General features: G+C 40.0%; 1 protein-coding gene across 1 annotated transcript in view; it reads left to right on the top strand.

Annotated features, from left to right (window-relative positions):
* Nucleotides 1–24,244, top strand: part of COL11A1 (collagen type XI alpha 1 chain) — a gene marked incomplete at its 5' end in the record, with an annotated part of 325,199 nt that overhangs the window by 78,477 nt on the left and 222,478 nt on the right. Inside the window, one exon of the mRNA XM_042464341.1 lies at nt 7,178–7,306. Coding sequence (XP_042320275.1) covers nt 7,178–7,306 — 129 coding nt within the window. The remainder of the gene's footprint in view (nt 1–7,177; nt 7,307–24,244) is intronic.

Raw genomic sequence — 24,244 nt, 5'->3', positions numbered from 1 at the left:
GCTAGCAACCTGGAAGTAATTTCATGTCACTTCTGCTCTATATTTTAAGGATCTGAGGGAAAAACAAAGCAAATTTGGGTGAGTTCTGGGTGAAAAAAATGTGTCTGAAAAAATAACAGGAGATTTAGGCATGCCCTAAGCAGTTTAGTGGCTATATGAAGGGGCTGGGGGCCACATGTGGGCATTTATCCTCACTTTGCCAACTCCAAAGTAATCAATCCATTCAATACTGTTTTCCAGAGGTGCTTCCCAAGTGGTGAAGGACATCTGTACATCATAAACATGTGATTTTACTCAGCTATGTATTTTACTTGGAACATGCTTTGTTCTATAAATACCTACTGTAAGTTAAAGACAGACTTAATTTGCAAATCTAGTTGCTTAGATGTATATTTCTGAAGAAATCCCACTGTAGGAGAGAAAACAAGTTTATTGCAAGAAATATACTGTATATTCCTGCTAACATCTCTTTTGACCTGTAGAGGAACCATTTCTCATTCTTTCACAGTTCCAGAAGAAGAACGTGAGTGTTTCATCCTTTGGAGAGGTGGAAAATATAAATAAATCTGTTTTAAAGTCAAATGTGGGATGCAGCCTAGTATTATCACACAGAAAATACTGCTGATGCCACTGCCTGGCTGCATTCTGCCTTAAATCTGGTTATAAGCCGTTTTCAGTCACCTGATTTTCAAAGTCGGGAGCTTCCTGGCTTTGAAAATCGGCCACCTGAGTGCAGATTTTAGCTGGGTTTTAAGTGGGATGCAGCCGGGTGGCAGCATCGGCAGCACTTTTGTGTGATAATACCCAACTGCATCCTGCGTTTGATTTTAAAATGGAAGAGGTAAGTCGGCTTATTTAAAAATGCGATAAACTCCGTAGTCAGATTTTGTGATGTGAAAAATGTGTGTCAGGCACTGTTTCTTTGTTCTAGAATTCTGGGTGCATCTGCCACTTGCAGCACCTAGGTATGACTAATTCATACAATTTGCCTTCTCCAGTATGAGTCAATCTAAAATGGTAAACTTGTTGGCCACCGTTTTTATACTTCTTTGTCCTTCCTCCCTGATATGCTCTAGCTTAGTGAGTACTGTAAAACTTAGTGAGTGCTGATTGTTTGAAGTTAACTGTCATGGGTCCATATGGAATCCTAGGTTTGTAGTTTGATGTACAGTAACACCAGAGCTCTTTGAAAGAGAAGGCTGAATATCACGTCAAACTATAAACCCCAGAATCCCATAGCATTCAGTGACAATGACAGTTAAAACAGTGTCAAACTGTATTAATTCTGCAGTATAAATACAGCCTTAGATTCTGTTCTCTAGCAGCTGAGTTACACCATTTTGAAAGATAAGTTTTGATCTTTTTAGAACAATAGGTGAAAGACTCACTTTCCACTTTGGGTGGCAGAGGAGAAATACAGTCTAAAACACATATACACACACATACCATGGTAGGGCGCTTTCACACTACACACTTATAGTACTATGGTTCTACTTTAGCTGCCAAGGCAGCATCCTATGGCATCCTGTAACTGGCAGATCAGGAAGTGGTATTTAGAATTCTCAGCCAGATCTCTAGTGCCTCCCCAGACTACAAACCTGAGAATTCCAAAGGATGGAGCCATGGAAGATAAAGCGGTATCAAAGTGCTATAATTGTATAGTGTGAAAGGACATTGAGAAGCAGCAGCAGTGACAGCAATGAGAGGAAGTGACTCCCCCCCCCCAATGACCTTCACATCTTTCTTCTTGCTGTCACCTTCAGCTACAATTTCTGTGTCATACAACATTGGAGATATGGGATTTTGGTCTTACAATTAGGTACACTAGTTAAGCCCAATGAGAGAATCAACATCTGAAAGGCCATACATAACATATGACGCATATAACACATACATGAAAGACACTGTTCTTTTGTAATGCTGTTACATGGTTGCATAGGAAAATGCAAGAGTTTCTCCACCAGGAACAGCAGATATCACAACAGGCATCTGAAACTAAAGAAGATCTATTGATGCATTATAAGTGTGAGAGATCTTCTGCCAAGGAAGTCATAAATTTATATTATAAGGAGTATTCACACAAATCCCTGCCATCTATCTGTTTAGGGCAGAATTTGGAAGTAACATGTTACAAATTATTTGCAAGCAGTTCCTCTTCTGGATAGCAAAGTCATGGGTCAGTTATACTACAGTTGTAAATGGATGAGAGACAACTTATCTCTTTTGGTAGTACAACTGTAATTTGTAGTTCTTTTTACAGTTACAAGATGTGGCCTCTCTAAATGGTACAAAAATGCCACATGGTTCAAATGTGGGCTTGTAGTATTTCCCCATGCTCTGTTGTGGGCACTGAGATGACAAGCTGCAGATGAGAAGAAAATGTGTTTTGTACCATATACCAGTGGCTTATAGCAGCCAGATGGGCCTGGTATAAATAGTTTAATAAATAGATAGTAACTAAGAAGGACTTCAGAATTATAACTACACTACAACAGTAACATATTTATTCATTTCAGAATGTCCATACATGTTCTAAAATTTTAAAAAAAATTTGTGTATTTTATTTAATAGTTTTAAAAATGTGAAATTGCTTTAAGTATAATTGGTTTTACCTGTGATATAGGGAGGGATGCCAATATTTTAATAAAATAAAGTAGATGCAAAATAACAGAAATAACTTTAAAAATAGCTTTTGGATGCTCTGGCTTTAGAGTCACACTTCATGCACTGTGATATTTCAACTGTCTCATGCATTTTTTTTTTTCAATGTGTGGAGGGGCTTCAGGGAATCTTGCTGTTGTCATAAAGGGATGAACCAGAATGTGCGAACCTACTCAGGGATAAACACATTTGACATGCCAATGTAAAATGCTAGGAGAGCTAATCATCTTGAATTAGACCTTAGGAATTTAGGCGAGTTCCCAGTGATTAAAAACATCAACAGCACAAAAAGAAAGAGCAGGTATTACCACTCCTCCCACCCCCTCCAGAAACAGATGCTCCTCTTCACTCTGAAAGAGATGAAATGTTCAAGCAGAGGCTTGTAGTTTTTCCAGTTCAGTTCATGTGCCTTTTTGAAACTATACATGAACATGGACAAGGGGCTTGGTGAGGGGGTTGGGCGGATGAATAATTATGTTAAAGTCATCATTTTTGTACAGTGAAAGCAAAATTCATAAGCAAATGTAATTAAAGTCAAGGAATCCTATGCGTGACTTTAAAGTACTGTCTCTTGCTCCTGGATGATTATTAGATTATAAACCATCTGAATGGGGGAAAGGAAAGGGTAATGGGAATAACTGTGAGTCAGTTGCACCAGTGTAAGTAAAATAAGATTAAAGCATTAGTTTTCTATGCGCTCAATTACCAAGAGGATTAAATGCAGAATAAGTCATAATAATAACATGAGAGCTGATTTCTTCATTGCTCTGTTGGTGTCATAGTGAGTGTCAGTCTGTTTTAGTACAGCAACAGAAATTTCATTAGTATGCTTAAGGAGAGAGGGAAAGCCTCAGTCCAGAACTTAGCTTCTCTGAGGGAAGTTGAAGGTGGGTTAAAATCGGAACTGTCACCCATAGTTATGTACATATACACTGCCTTTGTTTAAGCAGGTCTTGCAGGCTTTTGTATAGTTTAACTGTACAATAGGTTGGGTTGGTTTCATGCTTTTATGAAAGTGAACACTCTGTATTCATGGAAGGGATTCCTTCCTACTCCAAAGGATGGGTGTGAAAATCTGTCAGACTTGAATTGCATTTCTATGGATCCCTGCTTCACTGTTCTTTCAGTTGTGTTTGTGATCTTTCCATCTTTTCTCCTGCATATAAATTTATGCATTTTAATATTTTCTGAATGCATTTTAGCACTCCCCCCACCCAGAATGAAATGTGCTTCTTTACAATTAGGAAGTATTATCTCAAATATCTGGAAAAGCTTTAAGAGGCTACAGAGGCCTACAGAAGGAAGCAGGAACTTACCAGAACCCTTTTCTCAATTTTTTTTTTAAAGTTTTGGTCTGTGTTCATACATTCTGAAGTGTTTCAGGAAATTATTTTGTAGAGATATAACTTGAGTTATATCATTTTTAAAATAAAAAAACCCACCCCAAACTCACGTTGGGCAGAAAACACTATTTCCATATAGCCATCTCTGTGCATGTGCATACATGCATGTTCATGCATGCAGTATTGCTGGTTTTTGTGAAAACCTCCAGCAATATTGCACATCCCAAAATGATTATCCAAAGAGGAACAGAGATAAAGCAAAAGGGCAAAAAAGAATTTTAAAAACTCAAAAGAGAGATTCGAGAAGCGGAAATAGCCTTACATAATGATCCAACCTCAGACAAAATAAATAAAAAACTGCTATATATATTTTTTTTTAAAAAAACACAATTAGAATATAAGATTTCAACAGAAATAGCTAAGATAATGAGATATGTCCGACAGCGACATTTTGAAAATACATATAAGCCTGGCAAATGGTTAGCGAATCGAAAGAGAGACGGAAAAACTTGTTTCAGAAATAAAAAAAAAAGTGATGGCAAAGTAATATGTAATCAATAACAGTTCTTAGAAGACCTTAGGAAGTATTATATGGACTCATATAAAAAAGAAGAAATTCTGATGGATGCCATTCATAATTACCTGGACAAACAGGAGATAAAAACAGGAGATAAAAAAACAAATTTCAGATAAGAAAAGGGGTTGTACCAGATGGCCCTTGTGGTCTTTTCCAATTCTATGATGCTATTACACTGTGCCTGCATCATATGCAGGCCCACTTACGCTGAAAGCCACACTGGGAAAAGGGGCGGTGCGTCCTATAAGGAGTAATGGTGTGTATGCCAGTGGTGCGCACATGCCACCTTGCCACCACGTGCACAAGCCCCATTCATTTAAATGGGGCTCGAGCATAGGTGGAATTCCCTTTACGCGGGGGGGGGGGGGGGCCGGAACGGATCCCCTGCGTAAAGGAAGGGCAGACTGTATTATTTCTTTACTATGGAATAGAAAGGAGTGGCCAAATAGAAAGGTTTTATAAAGTGCAAACCCTCTATTGGTATGCCTGGATGTGATGATAAGCCAAGATTCAGTATAAACACTGGTTTGTCATCATAAGCCAGTGTGCTAGCCTGTTTTGGCTACTCTGGCCTCCATAGGACTGACCAAGCAAACCATGGTATTCATTGCTTTCTTTATGCCAATGGGAAAACCTTTAAACAGCTGGCCCTCTGGCTTATGAGAAAGGTTTATGAGAAAGAAAGGTCTTTTCTATGCTTCTTTCTGAGGGTTTGGGGGTTTGTTTGTTTGTTTGATATGGTTGGTTTTGCATGTCACCCTAAACAAAGAAAAGGTTAAAGGTCTATGGTTTGTTTAGTTACAAATGGGAGAGTTGGAGAGACCAATAGAGCACATAAACAAACTGCTGCTTCATGATAAGACAAGGTTATGTGATCTGTGAGTCAGACCTATATGTACTAAACTGACAAGCTCATTAAACATAATGAAAGACACAGAGTGCATATTTGGATCCCCCCCCCCCCGCCTTTAATTTTTTAATTTTCAATCTATGTGTGATGTTGTTGTTATCTGGAATGTATTGTTTCTGAGAAATGAAAAATGTGGCAAACAAATTCACTTTCCAATCAAATTAAGCCCTTCTAAGATGCATGGACTTCAACAGGAGGAAGCTAGGAATATAATGAATTATTCAAAATGTATTGGGATTTGAAATTTTAGTTCATTATGGATTTATCATTGTAAACATATATTTTTTTAGATGTCAGTGTGTATTTCAACTAAAATTAAGCTCTTTAAATCCTATTTATTACAATACAAGTGTGGTAGATGTGAACTGAAATGTTTCCATAAATGTGGTTATATATCTTTCTTTTGCGGAAGTTGTTTCAGTTTTTGTGTACCTTCAGGTCATTCCTGACTTATGGCAATGCCATCACAGGGTTTTGTTTTGTTTTGGCAAGATTTGTTCAGAAGTGGTTTGCCATTTCCTCCTCCTGAAACTGTGTTACTTGCCCAGCATCATCCACTGGGTTTCCATGGCTGAGCAGGAATTTCAATCCTTTTCTCCAGAACTGTACTCCAATGCTGAAACCACTACACCATGCTGACTCTCTCTCTTTCTGAAAGACAGCCCTATTTTTGAATGGCTGGCAAATAAGAGTTTTTTGCTGCAAAGTCTTCTCTGTGTAGATAGATGGCTGTCCAGTCCAGGTCCATTTTAAGGGAGAAACCCATTCAAAGAAAAAAAACAGTGCTCTTTAAGTGGGCAGTCCCAACAGTTAACATTTGATTAGAGAATGGAGCAAGATTGTAAATGATCTGGTAACAATTCAACCTACAATGATGTATAACTGTTAACAGATCACCTATATCCCTGCTTAGTCTGCTGCCCAGCTGCTAAATGGCGAAAGTGCCCATTTCAAGACCACAATGTATTGTATGTCTATACTCATTATCTTGAAGAGTGTGTATGTGTATTTTTAAAATATATAGAAAAATCCATATAAAAATTCCCTGCAGATCTATCCCCTGTTCTTTGATGACCCCTTTCCTATCCCTTTGCCACTTAAGTAGCTGTGCTATTCTCTCACTGAGAAGAATAAATGAAGTTGCATGAAAAATGGAATAAATGAAATTCAGGTATCCTGAAATTTTGTAAGCCTATTTATATGCCAACATTTTAGTTTATATCTCAGTTAAATGTTTTAACATATATTGATTGCTTTGAATCTGAACTCTGTTTGTCCTCAGAGGCAGCCATGAACAATTCCTCTCTAATCATCCTTGTTGTCTGCTAATATAGAGATGGCACTGTTACAACGTCATAGATCACCACAAGGTAGTTTTAGCCCCCATCTGAATTCATGCAACCAATTTGCACAGAAGGGCTTAAAGATTTGGCTCTTGACACAAAATGATTTCACCTCTCAATAAATCACCTATTTGTATGCAACAAAGCCATTAACATGCCCTGCTGAAACCATAATAGACAAATATAAATTACACTGATAAATTAATGGGTGCTACAGAATAATTAAACCTCTATTAGATGCATCTCACTTAGCCAAGGTTGTTCTCTACAGAAGGATTCTTTTTCATTACTCCCTATGACCATAATGCAGGGTGATTTATAATTTTGTTATGTTTCCCGGCAGGGTGATATCCAGCAGCTGTTGATCATCGGAGATCCTAGAGCAGCCTACGACCATTGTGAGCATTATAGCCCAGATTGTGATTCCCCTGTGCCCAATGCTCCCCAAGCTCAAGAACCTCAAGTTGATGAGGTGAGTAATGAGCCATGTTTTATTAGATTTATTTCACTTTAACGGGTATGCTGGGTTCATGCTATTCTGCAAGTATTTATTTAAACATTTATTGAGAGCTAAAGGGATTGCCTTTCTTACTAATACATGCACTTCACTATCTTGCTCAAATGCTTTTTAAAAAATTATTGTGCTTAACATTTCTTTCTATAGATTATTCTAGAAAAGATGATATAATGTTTGAAAATTACATGGTTTCTGTAAAAGAATTTTGGATTTCTATACTTCTTTCACTATATATTATATGCATAAGAGAATAATGTGGTGTGTATGTATGTATATGTGTATGTGTACACATGTGCTAAATCCAGGGTATATACATTATCCCTTGTGCTATGTCTTGTATGCATTCATGATTAATCATATCAAGGCCATACAAAGCTCACCTTTCTGAACATTTTCTAATGGTGTCAGGCCCTCTCCTCCCAATCCACTTCCATTGCTTCTAATAAATGCTTCGTTTTCCTGTGAACTCTTAAGAGAGTCAAACCAATTTTTGCTGTTTTTCCAGTCTATACTTTTATGTTGTGTATTCAAGAGGGAACTAGTGATAGGCTATGAGGTTGTGAGAAGGGGACCAATTTGCCATGGTTGTTGGCCAGCAACTAAAACTGAAAACAAAGATGTACCAATAAACACTAGAAAGAGCAAGTGGTATTAAGAAATAATAAAAAAAAATTACCAGTGGGTGACTAAGTAGATGAATACCTGACATTCAATACTCACAGTTGGTGAGTATTGGTGTGATCTGACTTCTGCTGTCCTGTAGCACATAAACAATAATTGACACTGCAGTAATGAAACTGACAGGAGGGATGGTGAAAGGTGCAGTGTTCAGATTACATGCAGCTCCTGACCCCCCTTTTTTGGCTCTTGGTGCCTCCTGGTATATCCCCACAATCACCCCTATGTAAAACTGTGGGGACCTTTTGACCCCTCCAACCAAAGAGGGTCAAATCTACCACAGAATGCAGCAGATTTGGTCCCTGCAGTCTTTTCAATCTCACCTATGGCCAAAACTGAAACAGGAATAGCAATAGCAGTGACATTTCTATACCACTTCATCCTGAACTAAGTACTTCCTAAATGGTTTAAATTGTGTAAGCTAATTGCCCTGAACAAACTAGGTACTCATTTTAGAGACCTCAGAAGCATGCCAGGTTGAGTCGACCCATAAGCCCCTGGCTTGCATCAAACTCCCAACCTTGTGACTGTGAGTGAGTGGCTGTAGTACAGGCATTTAACCATTGTACCACCTGGTGTGGTCACATTATTTATAGTTTTGACATAATGGTGCAGTGTGGTTAGTTTGGTATGGGGTGTGATTGTACAAAATACCAGTTATCCATCGTGACCTACAAGAGCTTCTGGTTTACAACAGTACCAAATTCTTAGATGTTCTTAGCTGTTGTTTTTATCAGTTTTTACACAGCTCCTGTAAACTGATTGAGCCTTCTGGGAAATCCCCCCCCCCCAATCTCTTTCAGCAACTATAGCCCTATAGAGACTGCACTGAAAGGCCAGCCTGTGGGTGGAGTTGGGGCACAGCATCCTGATGATGCATGCCCTGACACCGCCCCCAGGGTGCCATGATGCAATGAACCACTCCAGATGGTGCGCAGCATTATAGCGCCCCTCTGGTGCTGTGTCCTGATGACACAGTGCTGAAGGGGTGCCATAGAGCCTCGCTGCTGCAGCTGTGGTACCCTTTGGAGAGTGCAAAAAGGAGTCACTTTTTGCGGCTCCTTTTTGCACCCTCCAAATGCCAGCTTGGGGCCATGGTGTGAGGTTGCCACAGCCCTGATCCCATGGCCACTTAGGGAAAGTCTGTAGAGTCCCTATATTAAAAATCAACAGAAAGACAGGGCTTTTCAGACACTGGATCTTCTAGCACCTTAAGTGAGACTTTGTTTCATAGGTTGCTGGAACCAAAAGCTAGAAGTGTGCAGCTTTTTTTTTTCACTTCCTTTCTTTTCTTTTTCTTTTTCTTTTTTTGTAGAAGAAAACATCCAGCGTCAGATGGTTTAAGCAATAGCAATAGCAATATCAAGTATATTTCTATACCACTTATCAGTGCACTTAAGCACACCCTAAGCGGTTTACAAAGTTTAAGCTAATTGCCTCCAACAATCTGGGTACTCATTTTAGCGACTTCGGAAAGATACAAGCCCGAGTTGAGTTTGAGCCCCTTGGCTGGGATTGAACTCGCAACCTTAGCAATGGCTGAGGTCAGAGCTAGTTTTGACAGACATTTAAAGACAAATTCTCTTTGATTTTAGCTAATGGCAAAGCAAGCTGTGTTTAAAGGCAAACAATCTGTCAATTTTTGTGAATTTTAAGTAGAATCATTGATTTTAACCAGAGCAACTATTTCATCTTTTTCTTACAAATATCCCATTCATCCATACAGTTGTACCCCTTCTTCTTCTTTCCATGTCACATTCCATTTCACCTACTTACACCCCCAAGTTTTTTACTCTCTCTTTCTTCCCCTCCCCTTCTCTCTGTCTTCCTCCTTTCCTTGTTCTCTGTCATCCAACATTAGCCTCTCCCACTCTACTGTGAAAGACTCACTGTCTGTTTGGATCACACAGTGATTGTCTGTCACACAAAAGAGAACCGGGGGGGGGGGAGACTATGTGTTAGCCATTTGTGTGAGCACAGAGACCTGACCACTTAATATGTTGGCTAGAGCATCCTACTGGAGGATGCCATGCTGTTCTAGTCCAGGTCCTCAGTTGTGCTTCTACAGGCACCTTCCTTTCAGTCTCTCTTGTTCTCTTTCTGGCAGTGGTGGACGATGATATGAGAAAATGAGGACTTCTTAAAATAAAGTGAAGAAGCACATTTTCTAAACATTGATTTTGGTGATTGGATTGCTCAGGAGGGTAGAAAGCAGATTCGAGTTTCCTGGTCCATTTGTGTTGCTGTGCAAAGGACATTTGGTTGCAGGTAGTGGCTCTATGACAGCAAGGCAGTAAATCAATTCAAAGTTTTCATTACATCCAAAGAAACTATCCAAGGTGCTGAATTTATTTAGGAATAAGGTTCAGCACCTTAGATAGTTCCTATAAAGGCTGTATTGCTACCCAGAGAACATTGACTGTCATAGGAGACACCAGCTGCCACTGAGTAGGAATCACAATAGATAGATGCTTGTGAAATTCACATTTGTTGGATTTTGTAGCTTTTTTTGATTAGAGATGTTATTGAAGTGGGAGTCAAGAGTTTAGATTCCTTTATCTTCCAAAAACATTTTTATGTGTATGTCATAATTGATATCTAGAGTGTGCTCGTGTCATACGCACTGTGCCTTATGCGGCTTTCAGCATACACTGAAAGCCGCGCTGGGAGAAGGGGCGGCGCATCCCATAAGGAATAATGGGGCACGTGCCCGCCGCTGCACCATCGCATGCACGAGCCCCATTGATTTAAATGGGGCTCGAGCATAGGCGGAATTCCCTTTATGTGAGGGTGGGTGGGTCTGGAATGGATCCCCCGCGTAAAGGAAAGGCAGACTGTATATCATTTTATACTCTCCCCATCTTATTTATGGTACTGTATAGGTTTGGGGAGGTTATTTTTTTTAACAAAAAATTAGCCTCTTACTCCCCTTGTGTGTGTGTGTGTCTTGAACCTAGAGAAATATAGCTTTTTGCTTTAGACTTTTAGGCCATTTTTGCCTTCCAGTTTCCAAAGTCCTTCACAGCAATAGCAACTGGTGACTTTAATCCTACTTCCCTTCAGCATAGTGCAAATATATGCACGCAGACCTATGCTACATCGAGTCACATAACCTCCCCTTGACTTACCAAGAAGCCCCGGAAGCCACCATGCATGCTTTGCAGTGAGCAGGCAGGATTGTAGAACTGTTTGGCTATTTTCCCCATGTTTACAGAAGACCCCGTGGACTTCAGCAATGATGCCATCATTTCATATTGGACTATGAGGAGTAACCAGATGTTTCTCTGAGCCTTCAGGTCATGGTGAAGCACATAACGGCTATGTGGGTTGGCTTCAGGGGCATTTTGGTAAGGTTTTTTTTGTGAGGGGTAACTTGGATTATGCATACTGGGGAAGGGAATACTAACCCCTGCAGCATCCAAAAAAGAACATTCACGTGCATAAGGGAAACTTATGTATGGGGTTGTCTCTAAGTGAATTCTGGCCATTATCTGAAGGAAGGGTGGGTTCTCTGCTGGAGCCATAATTAAACAAAATGGAGGCTGCTGCTTTCTCTCCCTCTTTTAGCCTTAGCTAAAATGAAACAAGGGAATCTGCTTCCTGCTACATTCTTCCTAAGTGTGGCCAAAAGCTATTCATGGCAACTTGAAGCTATGTTTTCCATGTCATAGGCTGTGATTTATGTGTGGGACTGAGTCCTGGCACTTCTTAGCTAAGCAACACAGGCTCAAATGACACAGAGGATGACCTAAGAGAAATCAGAAATAACAGGATCTCACCTCCCACTAGCCCACTGACCTTGCTCACAAGCTGACTTTTGTTGAATCAGTTTGGATTTTTTTCATGGGACTTGGTCTAGAACCTTGATTATAATAGGTCATCGTCTACCACACTTTCTCCAGTTTTATGGTACTGAACTTTGAAAATCTTCTACACAGTATCATATATCAATTATTCTACCAAATGGTCAGTGTTGCACCTCTTAATTTTATCACAGGACAGTGAGTGCCTCATTAAAAATATGACGACTTTCCCCAAATGTATTTTCTCAGCATATTTTCTCACATCTTCTCTCCATGCTACTTTCACAGGCCATTACAATGATGGGTTGCCATACCTACTGATGTAGTAATTCTCTGTTTATAGTATACCCACTTGTTCTTGATCATGGCCACAACTCAGGTGCATGGTTCAGATACTTCCAACATCTGGAAGTACAATATCAGCACACTATATGAACCCCACAAGATCAATTATCAGAACCATACAGGTTCTCTGCTGGTCATGACTGACCAAGACACATTTTGTTCTCTTGGTGGATAGCTCAGTGGAACGTTTGCCCCAGGGTACAACTGCTGTGGAAAAAGCAAAACACACTTGAGGTCTCATTAGAAGAAGAATCAAAAATAAAATTGTCAATTGTCAAACTGTGCAGTTTATAAAGACTGTTCATAGTTTGAGAACTATTATACATAAAGTTCACACATATTTTTGTGCAAAAAATTCCATTGGCTGGGCAGGCAAAAGCATTTTTTTTCACTGAAAGAATATTTTCTGTAAAAAACATTCAATTTCCTACACAGAAAATGATGTTTTCTAAGCAAAACAACCATGTGTGAATTTTTGCACAGAATAAATCCCAAACTGAAAATTCTCATCTATCTAGGATTCTCTTATAAGAATTTCTTAACATTTGAGAACACAGTTGTGAACTATTTCTCAAATATTTTTGAATATTCTTTGCATCCCTTCCATTTAGCCTATTTAGCTTGAACTAACACAATTTTTCCTAAGTGCTCATGAGCCTCAGTTTTGGGGTTAGGAACTGACCCTTGTGATCTGTTTAGAATTGTGTGGTGTGGATTCAACAAATGTAGAATCCTGTAGGGATATGCAACTATTGGCAGTTACCAGACATGATGAAATCACTGTATTGGCCTGGACTTTATCCTCTGCCTGTTCAACAAATTAATACTGTGCTACTCTATAGATGTCAGTTTCCCATGGATCTCATTCAAGCCCACTGTTTAAAGATAATAAGATGGCAGCCCCCATTAAAAGCTGTTGCAGAATCATTACCATAATGATTATCATATGGGTTTTGAATGAGTATGAAAGCTTGTTTCTCCCATAAAACATTTTGAAAAATCTGACCATTGGCTTTTGTAAATATTCCCTCCACACTGTAAACTCAAATGCACTGAACTGTTTCCAGACAAATCACATCAGCTTAGCCACATCTCGGGAGTCAAGAGACGAAAAAAGACCTATTTAGTCATGTACCCCCTGGCCTTCTCAAAGCTGAATTGTTCCCTTTAGTGTGTGTATGTGTGTGTATTCTAGTGAGCAGTCCAGCCTGGTTTGTAAAGGCCTCATAGTAAAGGCCCTTCAGTTCTTTGCATGGAAAAGTATCCTACAGCCTCATAAATCTCACAGCCTGACTGGAGATGGAGAAATGGCTCCCAAATGGGAGCTCTGCTTTATTTGCTTTGGCCCTGCCCCAATTGCAAGGATTATGTGGATGAAAGAAGAAGAAGAAAAGATGCTTCTAAATGAACTGCATTTTTGAAGGGAATATCCAAATGAAGCTTAGCCTTGTTCTTTTGAGGGCCCTCATGCACCATATTTTACAATGCTAATTTAGCCTTCCTTTCTCCAAAGACTTGCTAACTTACTGGATCTGTACTTCCTTCAAGCCTGGCATACAGGATTTAGCTGTATCTGTAGGGTGGAAGTCTGTACAGATAATAAACTTTCTAGTTAGGAAGGCATTTAAGTCTGTTCCCTGTGGGCAATTAGAGTAATGAAAATAATAAATATCCCAGTAGCCATTGATTTCTGTGCAGTCTTTGGGAATTGATCTCTTCAAAGCAAATTTATCCTAAATTATTTAACTGAATAAGGGCTCACCAGTATTCTACACCAGCTACTTAGCAAAAGCAATAGCAAGTATATTTCTATATCGCTTATGAGTTCACTTAAGCACACCCGAAGTGATTTACAATGTATAAGCCAATTGCTCCCAACAAGCTGGGTACTCCTTTGAGCAACCTTGGAAGGATGCAAGGCTGAGTCGACCCTGAGCCCTGGCTGGTACTGAACTTACAAAAATGTAAGTACAGTGATTTAACCACTCCTGGCCCATCCACCCCTCAAAACCTGATGGAAACATCATTCACTCATGCTGTGATCACCAGCAGACTAAATCTCCTTCTGCCTATGCAGCTGATGCTGGGTAAAATAGGTGGTGGTGGTGGTGGCAGTTACTATTTTGGCAATAGTGTCATAATCAAGACTTAAGTAGCAATTGTGAATACAGAACAGTTACTTAGATTTAGACATCTGTAACTCTCTATATACTTAACTAAGCAGCTGATACAGAATATTGCTTAGTTTTCACCTCTTGAGTGATGTTACAGAGAAGAGCACTGTGACAATCTGCTAGAAGGAAACCTCTTCCAGAAACTATTTAGAATTGTTTCATTAAAAAGATGGGCAATGAACAGCTGAAGAAAGCTGCCCCTCACACACCCATGTCACCTTGCTACTGAATTTTGGTGATTATACAGTTGACCCTTCACATTTGTGGCATGACTTTTGCAGATTTGTTTATTCACATATTTGATTAATATGTTCTCTCTAGGACTTTCATGGTCCTCCAGTACATACCCACCAGAGGTCATGCTGGAAGACCTAGAGATTCCCAGAGGAAACACTTTTCTAATAATTTGTAGGCCCTTCAGTGCAATTATATGGTCAGCTTCTGGTACTGTTGACCACAGACTTGCATTGGAAGACCTATACATTTCTAGAGAAGTGTTCTTTCAGGTAAAAAAGAAACAGTGTTTTTTTATTTGCATTTTTTCCCACTTTCATGGGAGTCCTAACCCCAGCGACTGGAGGGCCCACTGTTAGAGCAAAAAACCAAATTTACCATTAAAAATCCAGTGGCAAAGCTGCTCTGATCTGCACATTGATCCTGGAAGCATAAATCTTTGCATTGGAATTCAGCAAAACTGATTTCCCCAGCGTCCCAAGCATGTGGCTTTGAGCACTATAGAAAGTGGCAGCAAATAAAACGCCTGATGACAATGTGCATTATCATTTCATGATACAGATATGAGCAATGAACAGTCTGATCAAGGTGTGTTCCATGGAAGCAAACTTACTATCCTACCAAGCATTCCTCCATGATGCCCATCACATAAAAATAAGTAGTGTGGCAGTTTTCATAACTGCCTGCCCTTCTTTTTGATGGTCTGTGTTTACACTTCAGACATTAGATTAGTGCATACTACAAATCGAGTATTCTCTGCTTCTTTGTGTATACTGCATTATTGCTTGTGAACTGCTCAAGGATGGAAACAATATTTGAAATTTTTTTAAAAGTATTTTTTTAAATTATTGATTAAAATTTAAAATATTACAGTCATTCCACCACATTTCAAATATACTTAATATCACAGGTCTTTACGTCATCGTTTAAGTATGTAAAGAATATTTGGAAATATTTGAAGACTGGTCAGAAACATTTTTCTCAAGTGTCACAAAATCCTGATGAGGAGAATCTTGAAATGATGAGAATCTTCACAGTTCAGGACTTATCCTGTGCAAAATTTGCAAATGAGCTTTTGTGCAGAAAACAGCATTATCTGTGCAGGAAAGAGCATTTTCTACATTTAAAATAATATTTTCTGTGTTTTATGGGAAAATATGCAAATTTTGGCCACAATAAGTACCAAACTGTGAATAGACTTTTTTTACAGTGGAAGAAAATTGCTAACGTTTGTCATTTCTTCTTTTGAGAACAAAATTGCCAAAGAATTATGTCCCTAGAACTGCTACACAAACCTTGTGTATTTTGAATTATTAATGTAGTACAAATATGTCTCTTCTTGGAATGTCTAGAAAATTATCATGTCTCAAGCAGGGTTCTAATCAGTTTATTTCCCAGAACTCTATTTCATAGTAAATTTAATTCAGAATTTCAGAAAGGTTTATTCCAGTACCTGGAAAACTATTGACTTAAAAAGCAATCCCTTTATTATCCCTCCCCCCACAGCTTACCTCCTTCCTTTTGCATTAGTGAAGTGATATTTCTGAAATGTACCTAATGAAGAAAACAGTGCTTTTTGCTGGAACTGCATGATGGTCAGGTTGTGTAATACAAATATGCTTCACTCTCTGGTGTAGGAAGCATGAGATCACAATGGAAAGATCTTGTTGCATCAAGGAATGCCAAGTTTTGTTCATCCCTGAACTTTGCAATCACAATGCCCAAGCATATGCAATAATAATTACAAATGGATCTTTGTACACATAGACTTGATGTAACTTCAGACATTTTTTAAAAGGAGCAGGAGAGCAAATATGTTGCCATACGTCTGATGTGATTTTATCATGAAAACTTGCATAAGGATTTTGCAGATTGTACTATTTTCCTTTTGGTAGATACATTGTGGCCATGGTATCACTCGCTATCCCACTTTGCATAACTCACTGGAGATAATGGGAGAAAGACTTAGTTCTTAGCAAAAGAAACTCCAAGCAGAAACAGAATTCATCTAAGAGTACTAGGAACCACAATTATTTAGGTTTCACTGGGTCCTATTATTTTTCATGCAGATAAACATAACTAAAGCACTCCTGAAAAGACCTGCAAAGAAGGAGAGTTCACTATCCTTCAGGGCAATCTGTTCCACTATCAAATAGTTGTTTACAGTAAAGGAATTCCTCCTAATAAAAACTTAAAGATGTGCAGCTCCTTAACTCATTCCTCATAAAGCTTTATTTGACCTTTGATCACCTTGATCACTATTCTCCAGACACGTTCTGGTTTATCTTGAATTGTGGTGGCCACAACTAGACACTATTTCCAGATGAGATCTGACTGAAGCAGAAATTATTTTCAGGGCATATCACCAGTACATTATTGTACAGTGCAGATTAAGGCCTCTTTGGTGAGGACTTAATCTGCACAGTTTCTGAGGCCTCTGAGAATGGTTACAAGGCTCAAGTCCAGCTACGTGAAATTGTCAGTAAGCTTATATTCCTTCATAAAACCATAAGAAATCAAAAGGTAATTTGAAAATCCTATGCAGAGACAGGTTCCAGATGTGATGACAAATTTTCCTGGCATTGGAAATCTCCCTGTACTGGAGAGAAATGCAACTCCAGAGCACATGCTTTGCATGCACAAAGTTCTATGTTCAGCTAGTGGCATTTAGAGTAAAAAGAGGTCATATAGAAAGTGTCATGCTCTGCCTCCAGAACCCTGGGTCAGAGAATGAAGGTTCTGACAGAGAGCCTGAGAGCATAGACGACATGCCAGTCATGCAGGCACAAGAGCAGAATCCCTAGTAGCCTCAGGAGCAGTTTCCAGCAGCCACATCAGAGAAAGATGGAGACTTACCTATACCTACACCATCCAAGAGATAGCAGGACAAAGATAGCTGCAGAAGCTCTGAATGTTTATATAGGAAGTGTGCCACAATTAGGGAGCACCTGCGGGTGGGCTACAAATAACCCATCACCTCCCCAAGATGAATATTGCTGACAACTAACTTTTCTTGGCTGAAGCAACTCTTGTGCTGTGGTCTATGACTTTGCCTTTTTGTCTTGAACTCTGCTTGGACTCCTGACTACCCTTCTGGACTGCTCTTTGGACTACCTGCCTGGACTATGTACTGAACTGCAGATGACATGAACCAGACTGGGCTACCTCTCTTCTCAGCTGACATCTTGGTGACCTGTGATTCTCTCCCTGTAATCATGTGGGAAACCATGCTTTCATGCTGAGAGTCTGGTTTCCTTCCCAAGAGCAAAACAGAACAGAAAGTAATATGAAAAACTTTTTGTTGGTGATTCCAGCAGAGTTGTAGTTGACAGCATGGGTTTAGAATGGTTAACTTATCTGGTCTGCTAAAAGCAACTTCCTATGGAGTAGACACACTAAGATGCATGTAGAACAAACAGTTCTAGAAGAGTAATCAAAAGGAGCCAAGATACACATTACCAGGAAAGGTATTTGACGCTATTGCCCCCTTGCAAGTTACATAATACTCATATTTTCCATGCCTTTATAATGACACTAGGCAAGTGGCATCCACCCACCTTTATAAGACAATAGATTTACTGTGTTTCTTTCTAAATGAGAGAAATAATCAAATGTTATCACCATAATGTACAGTGCAAAAGCCTGGATTGTGAAATGATCAACCCTTCCCGGGACGTAAGTACCTGTCTTGACTTCATATGCTGTATTTGCACAAAAGACACCTGTCATTATTATCAGGAGCTAACCTGGTCACAGGAGCTCATAGAAGATTATGGGAGTTGTCCATTGTACCATCACACTGAGCCCCATCTTTCTTTTCCCAGGTTAAACACCCTTTTAATCCTTTTAAATCTCTCCTGAGATTACAAATTATTTTCTGTAAATACAGTTCAATTTCTGTGGGCAATGCCCAACCCCCCAAAAAAAACCATCAAACAAATTTTGCACAGGATAGCTATGGCCCGTTACAGACGGGCCCCCTAGCACAGACTCAGTCCGTGCTAGGGTTAGAAAGGGGTGTCTCTTCCAGACGCCCCTAACCCTAGTACGGACTGAGTCCGTACGAAATGGCGATGGCTGTTCCACACGGCCGCCGCCATTTTGATGTAGCGGACGCTCTGTGTCCGCACGTCGCGCCCCAGAAATGACGCCGTAAGTGCGTGCTTCAGCACTTGCAGCGTCTCTTCCGGGGCGCAGGAAGGAGCGCGATTTTCGCGTTCCTTCTTTGCAGCGTCTGGGAACCGTGCCGTTTGGCTGCTGTGGTTCCTGGATGCTGCAGCAGACTGCCACTTTTCGGCGGTGTGTAACCTGCCTATGAATAGTTTTTTTATCATGTCTCTCCACTCCTGGTATAATTCCCACTGGCTATCCATTCCTTCTTTTAGCATTCAGAACTCGATGTAATCTTGCCCCCCCCCCCCCCCTCTCTGCTGTTATATCTCACCTTACCATGCTGCTTGAGCTCTGTGGTCCAGTGGCTTGGAGCACCTTGCTCAGCCAAGGATTTTGTCTTCTCATGATTATATTCATCCTTTCTCCCTTGCTGCACCCTACTCTTGGAACCACCTTCCCATACATCTATGGATGACTTCCTCTTTGGCTAGCTTCAAATCTGAACTAAAGACTTTCTTATTCTTGGAAGCATTTAAATCTGTACTTTAATATTGTTTGATAATCCAGATTGTTGATGTGTTACCCGTTTTTATAGTTTTATAGGGCCATAGTTGTATTTTAATGGAATAATTAGTCTAATCATGGTATATTTTATCTGATGACTTTTTAGATTGTATGCCACAGATAGGTTACATGCTGTTTTTATCATGTCTGTAAAACACCATGTAAATTTATTGTGTTACATAAATAAGCAATAATAATAATAATAATAATAATAATAATATAAATACTCCTCAAAAACTAGCAGTTTTCAAAGACTTTCTCATCATGCAAAGAAAATTGCTAAAATTACCATATATACTTGTGTATAAGTTGAGAAATTAAGGTCAAAAAACTGACCCAAAAAACTTGGGTTGACTTATACATGGGTCAAATCGGTACTTGACCTGAGCCTGTCCCCAGCCAGGCTGACTCTGCAAGGGATGGGCCATCTGCAGAGAGGTTGGGAAGGGTGACCGATTGCCCTGCAACCTCTCCCTAGCTGGACTTCCTCCCCAGGAGAACGCACAGCTTGGGATTGGCCAGGAAGGGTGATTGATGGTCCTGCAACCTTTCCCCAACTAAGCTCCCTCCCTGGGAGAAAGCCCAGCTGGGGTTTGGCTGGGAAGAGTGATTGATGCTCCTACAACCTCTCCCCAGCTGGGCTCCCTCCCTGGGAGAAAGTCCAGCTGGGGAGAGGGTGGGAAGGGTGACCAATCATCCTGCAGCTTGTCCCCAGCTGGGCTACCTCCTGAAGTCTGACCCTCGACTTATCCACAGGTCATACCAATACCCATAATTTTGGCCCCAAAAGCTGACTTCAACTTATACACAAGGTCGACTTATATTTGAGTATATATGATACTCACTGACTACTTCAAGAATGAAAGTACTGAAGACTTTCATCCCTATTGTTAACCACATATGTAAAAAAAAATTGATAGGATTATATTTCAAAGATTTGGCTTTTCTAAAACAAACGTCAGCCTAGACATTTTTCTCAGACTGTTGCATAAACTATGCCAAATTCTCCTTTTCTGCCTTTTAATTTTAGGGTAGGGGGAAATAGCTGAGCCAAAGGAATCATTTTTTTGTGAGGACAGAAGTTGTGCTGATTAGCTAGGACAGGCATTAATGAACTGTGAAATATGTTAAAGCCATATTTTAAAGTAATCTTTATAGCTGCAGGCAAAGTTTCCCATGATCACAGGCTCTGTACAGTTTTTATCTATAGTCTCAACCTCTTCGATTGGTTGTGAACATCAGTGCAATTGATTTTCTTTATAGACAAGTAGTGGTGAGTGAATGTTCCTTGACTTAGCTCAGAATAAGCTCAGGCTACCATGGGAGCTGAACAGAAGTAGAAGGAAAAACCAAGCATTCCTGGGTTTTCCCAGTTTGGCACTACCAACCTCCAAGGTGGGCCGAACACCCACAAACAGTCCTTATCACATGTTGTCAAACCACACAGATCAATTTTCTCCCCCCCCCCATGCAAGCACATGATTACAAGAACACACTACCTGTGACTGCCAATTACCTCTCTTCTCCTCCCCAGTTGCTATTCCATTTGAGGAACAACTTAGGGAGCTTGGGATGTTTAGCCTGGAGAAGAGAAGGTTAAGAGGTGATATGATAGTTTGTTTAAATACTTGAAGAGATGTAATATTAAGGAGGGAGCTAGCTTGTTTTCTGCTGCTCCAGAGACTAGAACACGGAGCAATGGATGCAAGCTGCAGGAAAAAAGATTCCACCTCAACATTAGGAGAAACTTCCTGACAGTAAGGGCTGTTCGACTATACTCCCTCATAGTGTAGTGGAGTCTCCGTCATTGGAGGTCTTTAAACAGAGGCTGGATGGCCATCTGTTGGGGATGCTTTGATTGAGTTTTCCTGCATGGCAGGGGGATGGCCTGGATGGCCCTTGCGGTCTTTTCCAGCTCTATGATTCTATGATGTCCCATGTTACTGGTCATATGAGGAATACACTGCCCACATAGTACATTGGTGCACCCAGTGACCCACTGGCAAAGGACAATCATGGAGGTCCCCCATACATATCCCCTTTCCCTCCTTCATCCCATCCCCCCCCCCCATTGCACTGACCAGTTTGTGTATGTTCTTATTACATGAATTGCATTATTAGTGACCTACCATGTTTATCATAATTTTGCTTCATGGGATGTGTGATGACTCACTGGTGCACTGGGTGCATGCTGCAGCTGGCCACTAGTGTGCTTGAACTCATGACAAAAAGGAAAACAACATATAGCAAACAATGGTGCCAGTGACTACATCTCACCAGCCCCAGGGCACATGCTCCACACCACTTCCGTAAGCTGGTTGAGGCTTCCCTCACTCTCATTTTGCTGTTTATATTCTGGTGCAAAAATGTGCACTTTCCACATTAGAGCAGAGCAAAGGGCTTTTTTTTGCTTGGGTTCCCCCCCCCCCCCCCCGAGCTTTGTCCTGGTTTCACCCAATTTTGGCCTCATGTATCATATAAACAGCTGAATCTCAAATTAGGGTGAAACTGCTTTGTTGTTGTTGTTGTTGTTCACAGTGTAGTCAGGCCCTCTTCTCTCCTGAATTATTGGTGAATGTGCATTGATGATATCACACACAAAGGGTGGTGTTCCCAGGAATTATTTCTTCTCATAGAACGCAAGGTATAATGAAGAACCATATGGGCATTTAACTTCCTCCTATACCACCAAACCCTCTTAGAAACAAAAGAGAGTTTTAGAACTAGATGCAGGAACAGGAGGAATCTCAAGGAATCAGTCAAGAGAGCTGAGTGGCCTAAACAGATAATATACTGATCAAAGAGTGGTCTGCTGGGTTCTGTGGTCTGTTCAGAGTATTATCAAGGAAAAAAATTATGATAGCTGCAAGTTTAGCACAAAAGCTGTATGTATTTCACACTGTTTCAAAGCATCCAGGTGTGAGTTGGGCAAGACTGGCATCACCATTAGGCTTGATGAGGTAACTTGTTGGAGACAAACTGGTTTCATCTAGGAAAGATTGTGTGTGCTAGTTTGCCTCTCCTGCACCTCCTCACCTGCTCTCAGGATGGATAGACATTGTCTTTTTAGTGGCACTGAATATGATTAATCTGCCAGTGCAGTCTACTTAATTTTGCTACATGGTATTATTAGAAAGAGGGAAACCATTATTTCTTTTCCTCCAGACAGCAAACTGTCTTGGGCCAGGCCTATTTGTAGAGCCATATCAAAAAGATGGATTAGGACCTCAACAATCAAATTGGCTTTCCAAAAGAAGAACTTCCACCTATTCCTTTAGTTGGGCCTGCAGTGGTATTTGATTGCTATTAATGAAAAGAATGAGCCAGTGAAAGGAAATACATTTATTTTTCCACATCCACACCAGTAAAAATGGATTCCAGATGGAATTTATAGTTGAGTTCATGGTATATACATTTATCCTCAGCGCAGATGTTGGGCAAGCCATACTTTTTACATTTTTTAATAGTTGGAGGGAATACAGTAGTGAAATCTGCTCCTATGGGAATGAGTGACATATACTTCAAAATAATCAAGAATAAATCATCAGTTCACTTACACACTTCTGCAAACTTGGAGAGGAGTTCAGGCTAAGTTCTTGCAAACAGTGTAAGAAATGGTAAGTCTCCTCTGGGATTGTATCACTTCAGGCATAGATATGGTCGGGAGTATGATAACATTGCTCCCTGAAATATGAATTTTGCTCCCAATGAAATTTTCCTCCAGTCCCCACATTCCTAGCATTACAGATAATGAACTCCTAGAACTCTTGTATTTTCTGTGTTCACATATCCTTGGTAACTTTGCCTACCCATTTTCTTTGGATGCCTAAACTGTACATTGTAGAAGTTATTACAATAAAGGAAAATTTCATTGGAGTTTTAGGTTGGGGGCAACATCCTTCTGTTGCTTCTCTCTACTTCAGACTGGGAGGAGGCTAGTGAGTGAATGAATGAAATTTTTAAGTCCCTGAAACAGATGTTAGGGAGAAAAAAAGGACACTTACCACTGATACCTCTTTGGTTTTTTGTGGGATTGTAATTACTTCATTTTTAATATGTTGATAGAATTGAATCCAGATCTACAGTTGTACAGTCCAGCAAGACATTTCACACTTTAACTACTGAGCTTCGGAAAATATCCATGTAACATTTTAGAAGGTTGCTGTAAGTTGCAATCAGATGTGGCATAAAGTAATCTTTGCAGTGTGATCCTTCCATTTCTCTGCATTTCCCTAAACAGTGGGATACTTTTGATGGAGTCATTTCCCTTCTGTCTGGAGTCAGGAACACCAGAGTGCATAGTGTCCTTATAAAAGTAGGGAGGGGGAATAGTCTGTTAAAAATATGTGAGATGAGGGGGGAAAGTTTAAGAGTGCATCAGCCAGAAAGGATCGATTTTGAGGCAATCCCTAGAGAACAAACATTCTCTTAGAGTTTAGAGACTCTAGAGAGGCTGCTTTAGACTCTCTGGTTTTTGTTTTGTTTTGTTTTTAGCATTAAAACATGTGGATGGCAGTGATGGAGGCTACTCTATCTCTTGTTTGTTTATTTAAGGAAAATCTATCAGGAAAAACATTCTATCTGGACAAATTCAAACAGGTTTTACGTTTTCATTGATCTACATGGCCAGAGACAGAACTGAGTTTTCAGTTTTGGTATTCTCAAATTGGGGAACCACATTTTATTGTCTTAATTTTATTTCTTTCCCAAAAAGCTTATTCAGGTATAATGCAAGTACCCTCCTTTTATACTCTGCAGACTCTCTGGGTGAATCTACGCTGCACAAATAATGCAATTTGACACCATTTTAAGTACTGTAGGTCCATCTTATGGAATCCTGGGATTTGTGATTTTACATGGTCTTTAGCATTCTCTGCCAAAGACTGCTAGTGCCTCACAAAATTACAAATCCCAGGGTCCTGTTGGATTAAACTATGGCAGTTAAAGTGGTGTCGAACTGCGCTATTTCTGCAATGTAGTTA

Source organism: Sceloporus undulatus, chromosome 4 (assembly GCF_019175285.1).
Source record: "Sceloporus undulatus isolate JIND9_A2432 ecotype Alabama chromosome 4, SceUnd_v1.1, whole genome shotgun sequence".
NCBI classification, from domain to species: Eukaryota; Metazoa; Chordata; class Lepidosauria; order Squamata; family Phrynosomatidae; genus Sceloporus; species Sceloporus undulatus.
This window is presented reverse-complemented; position numbering and strand designations above follow the sequence as displayed.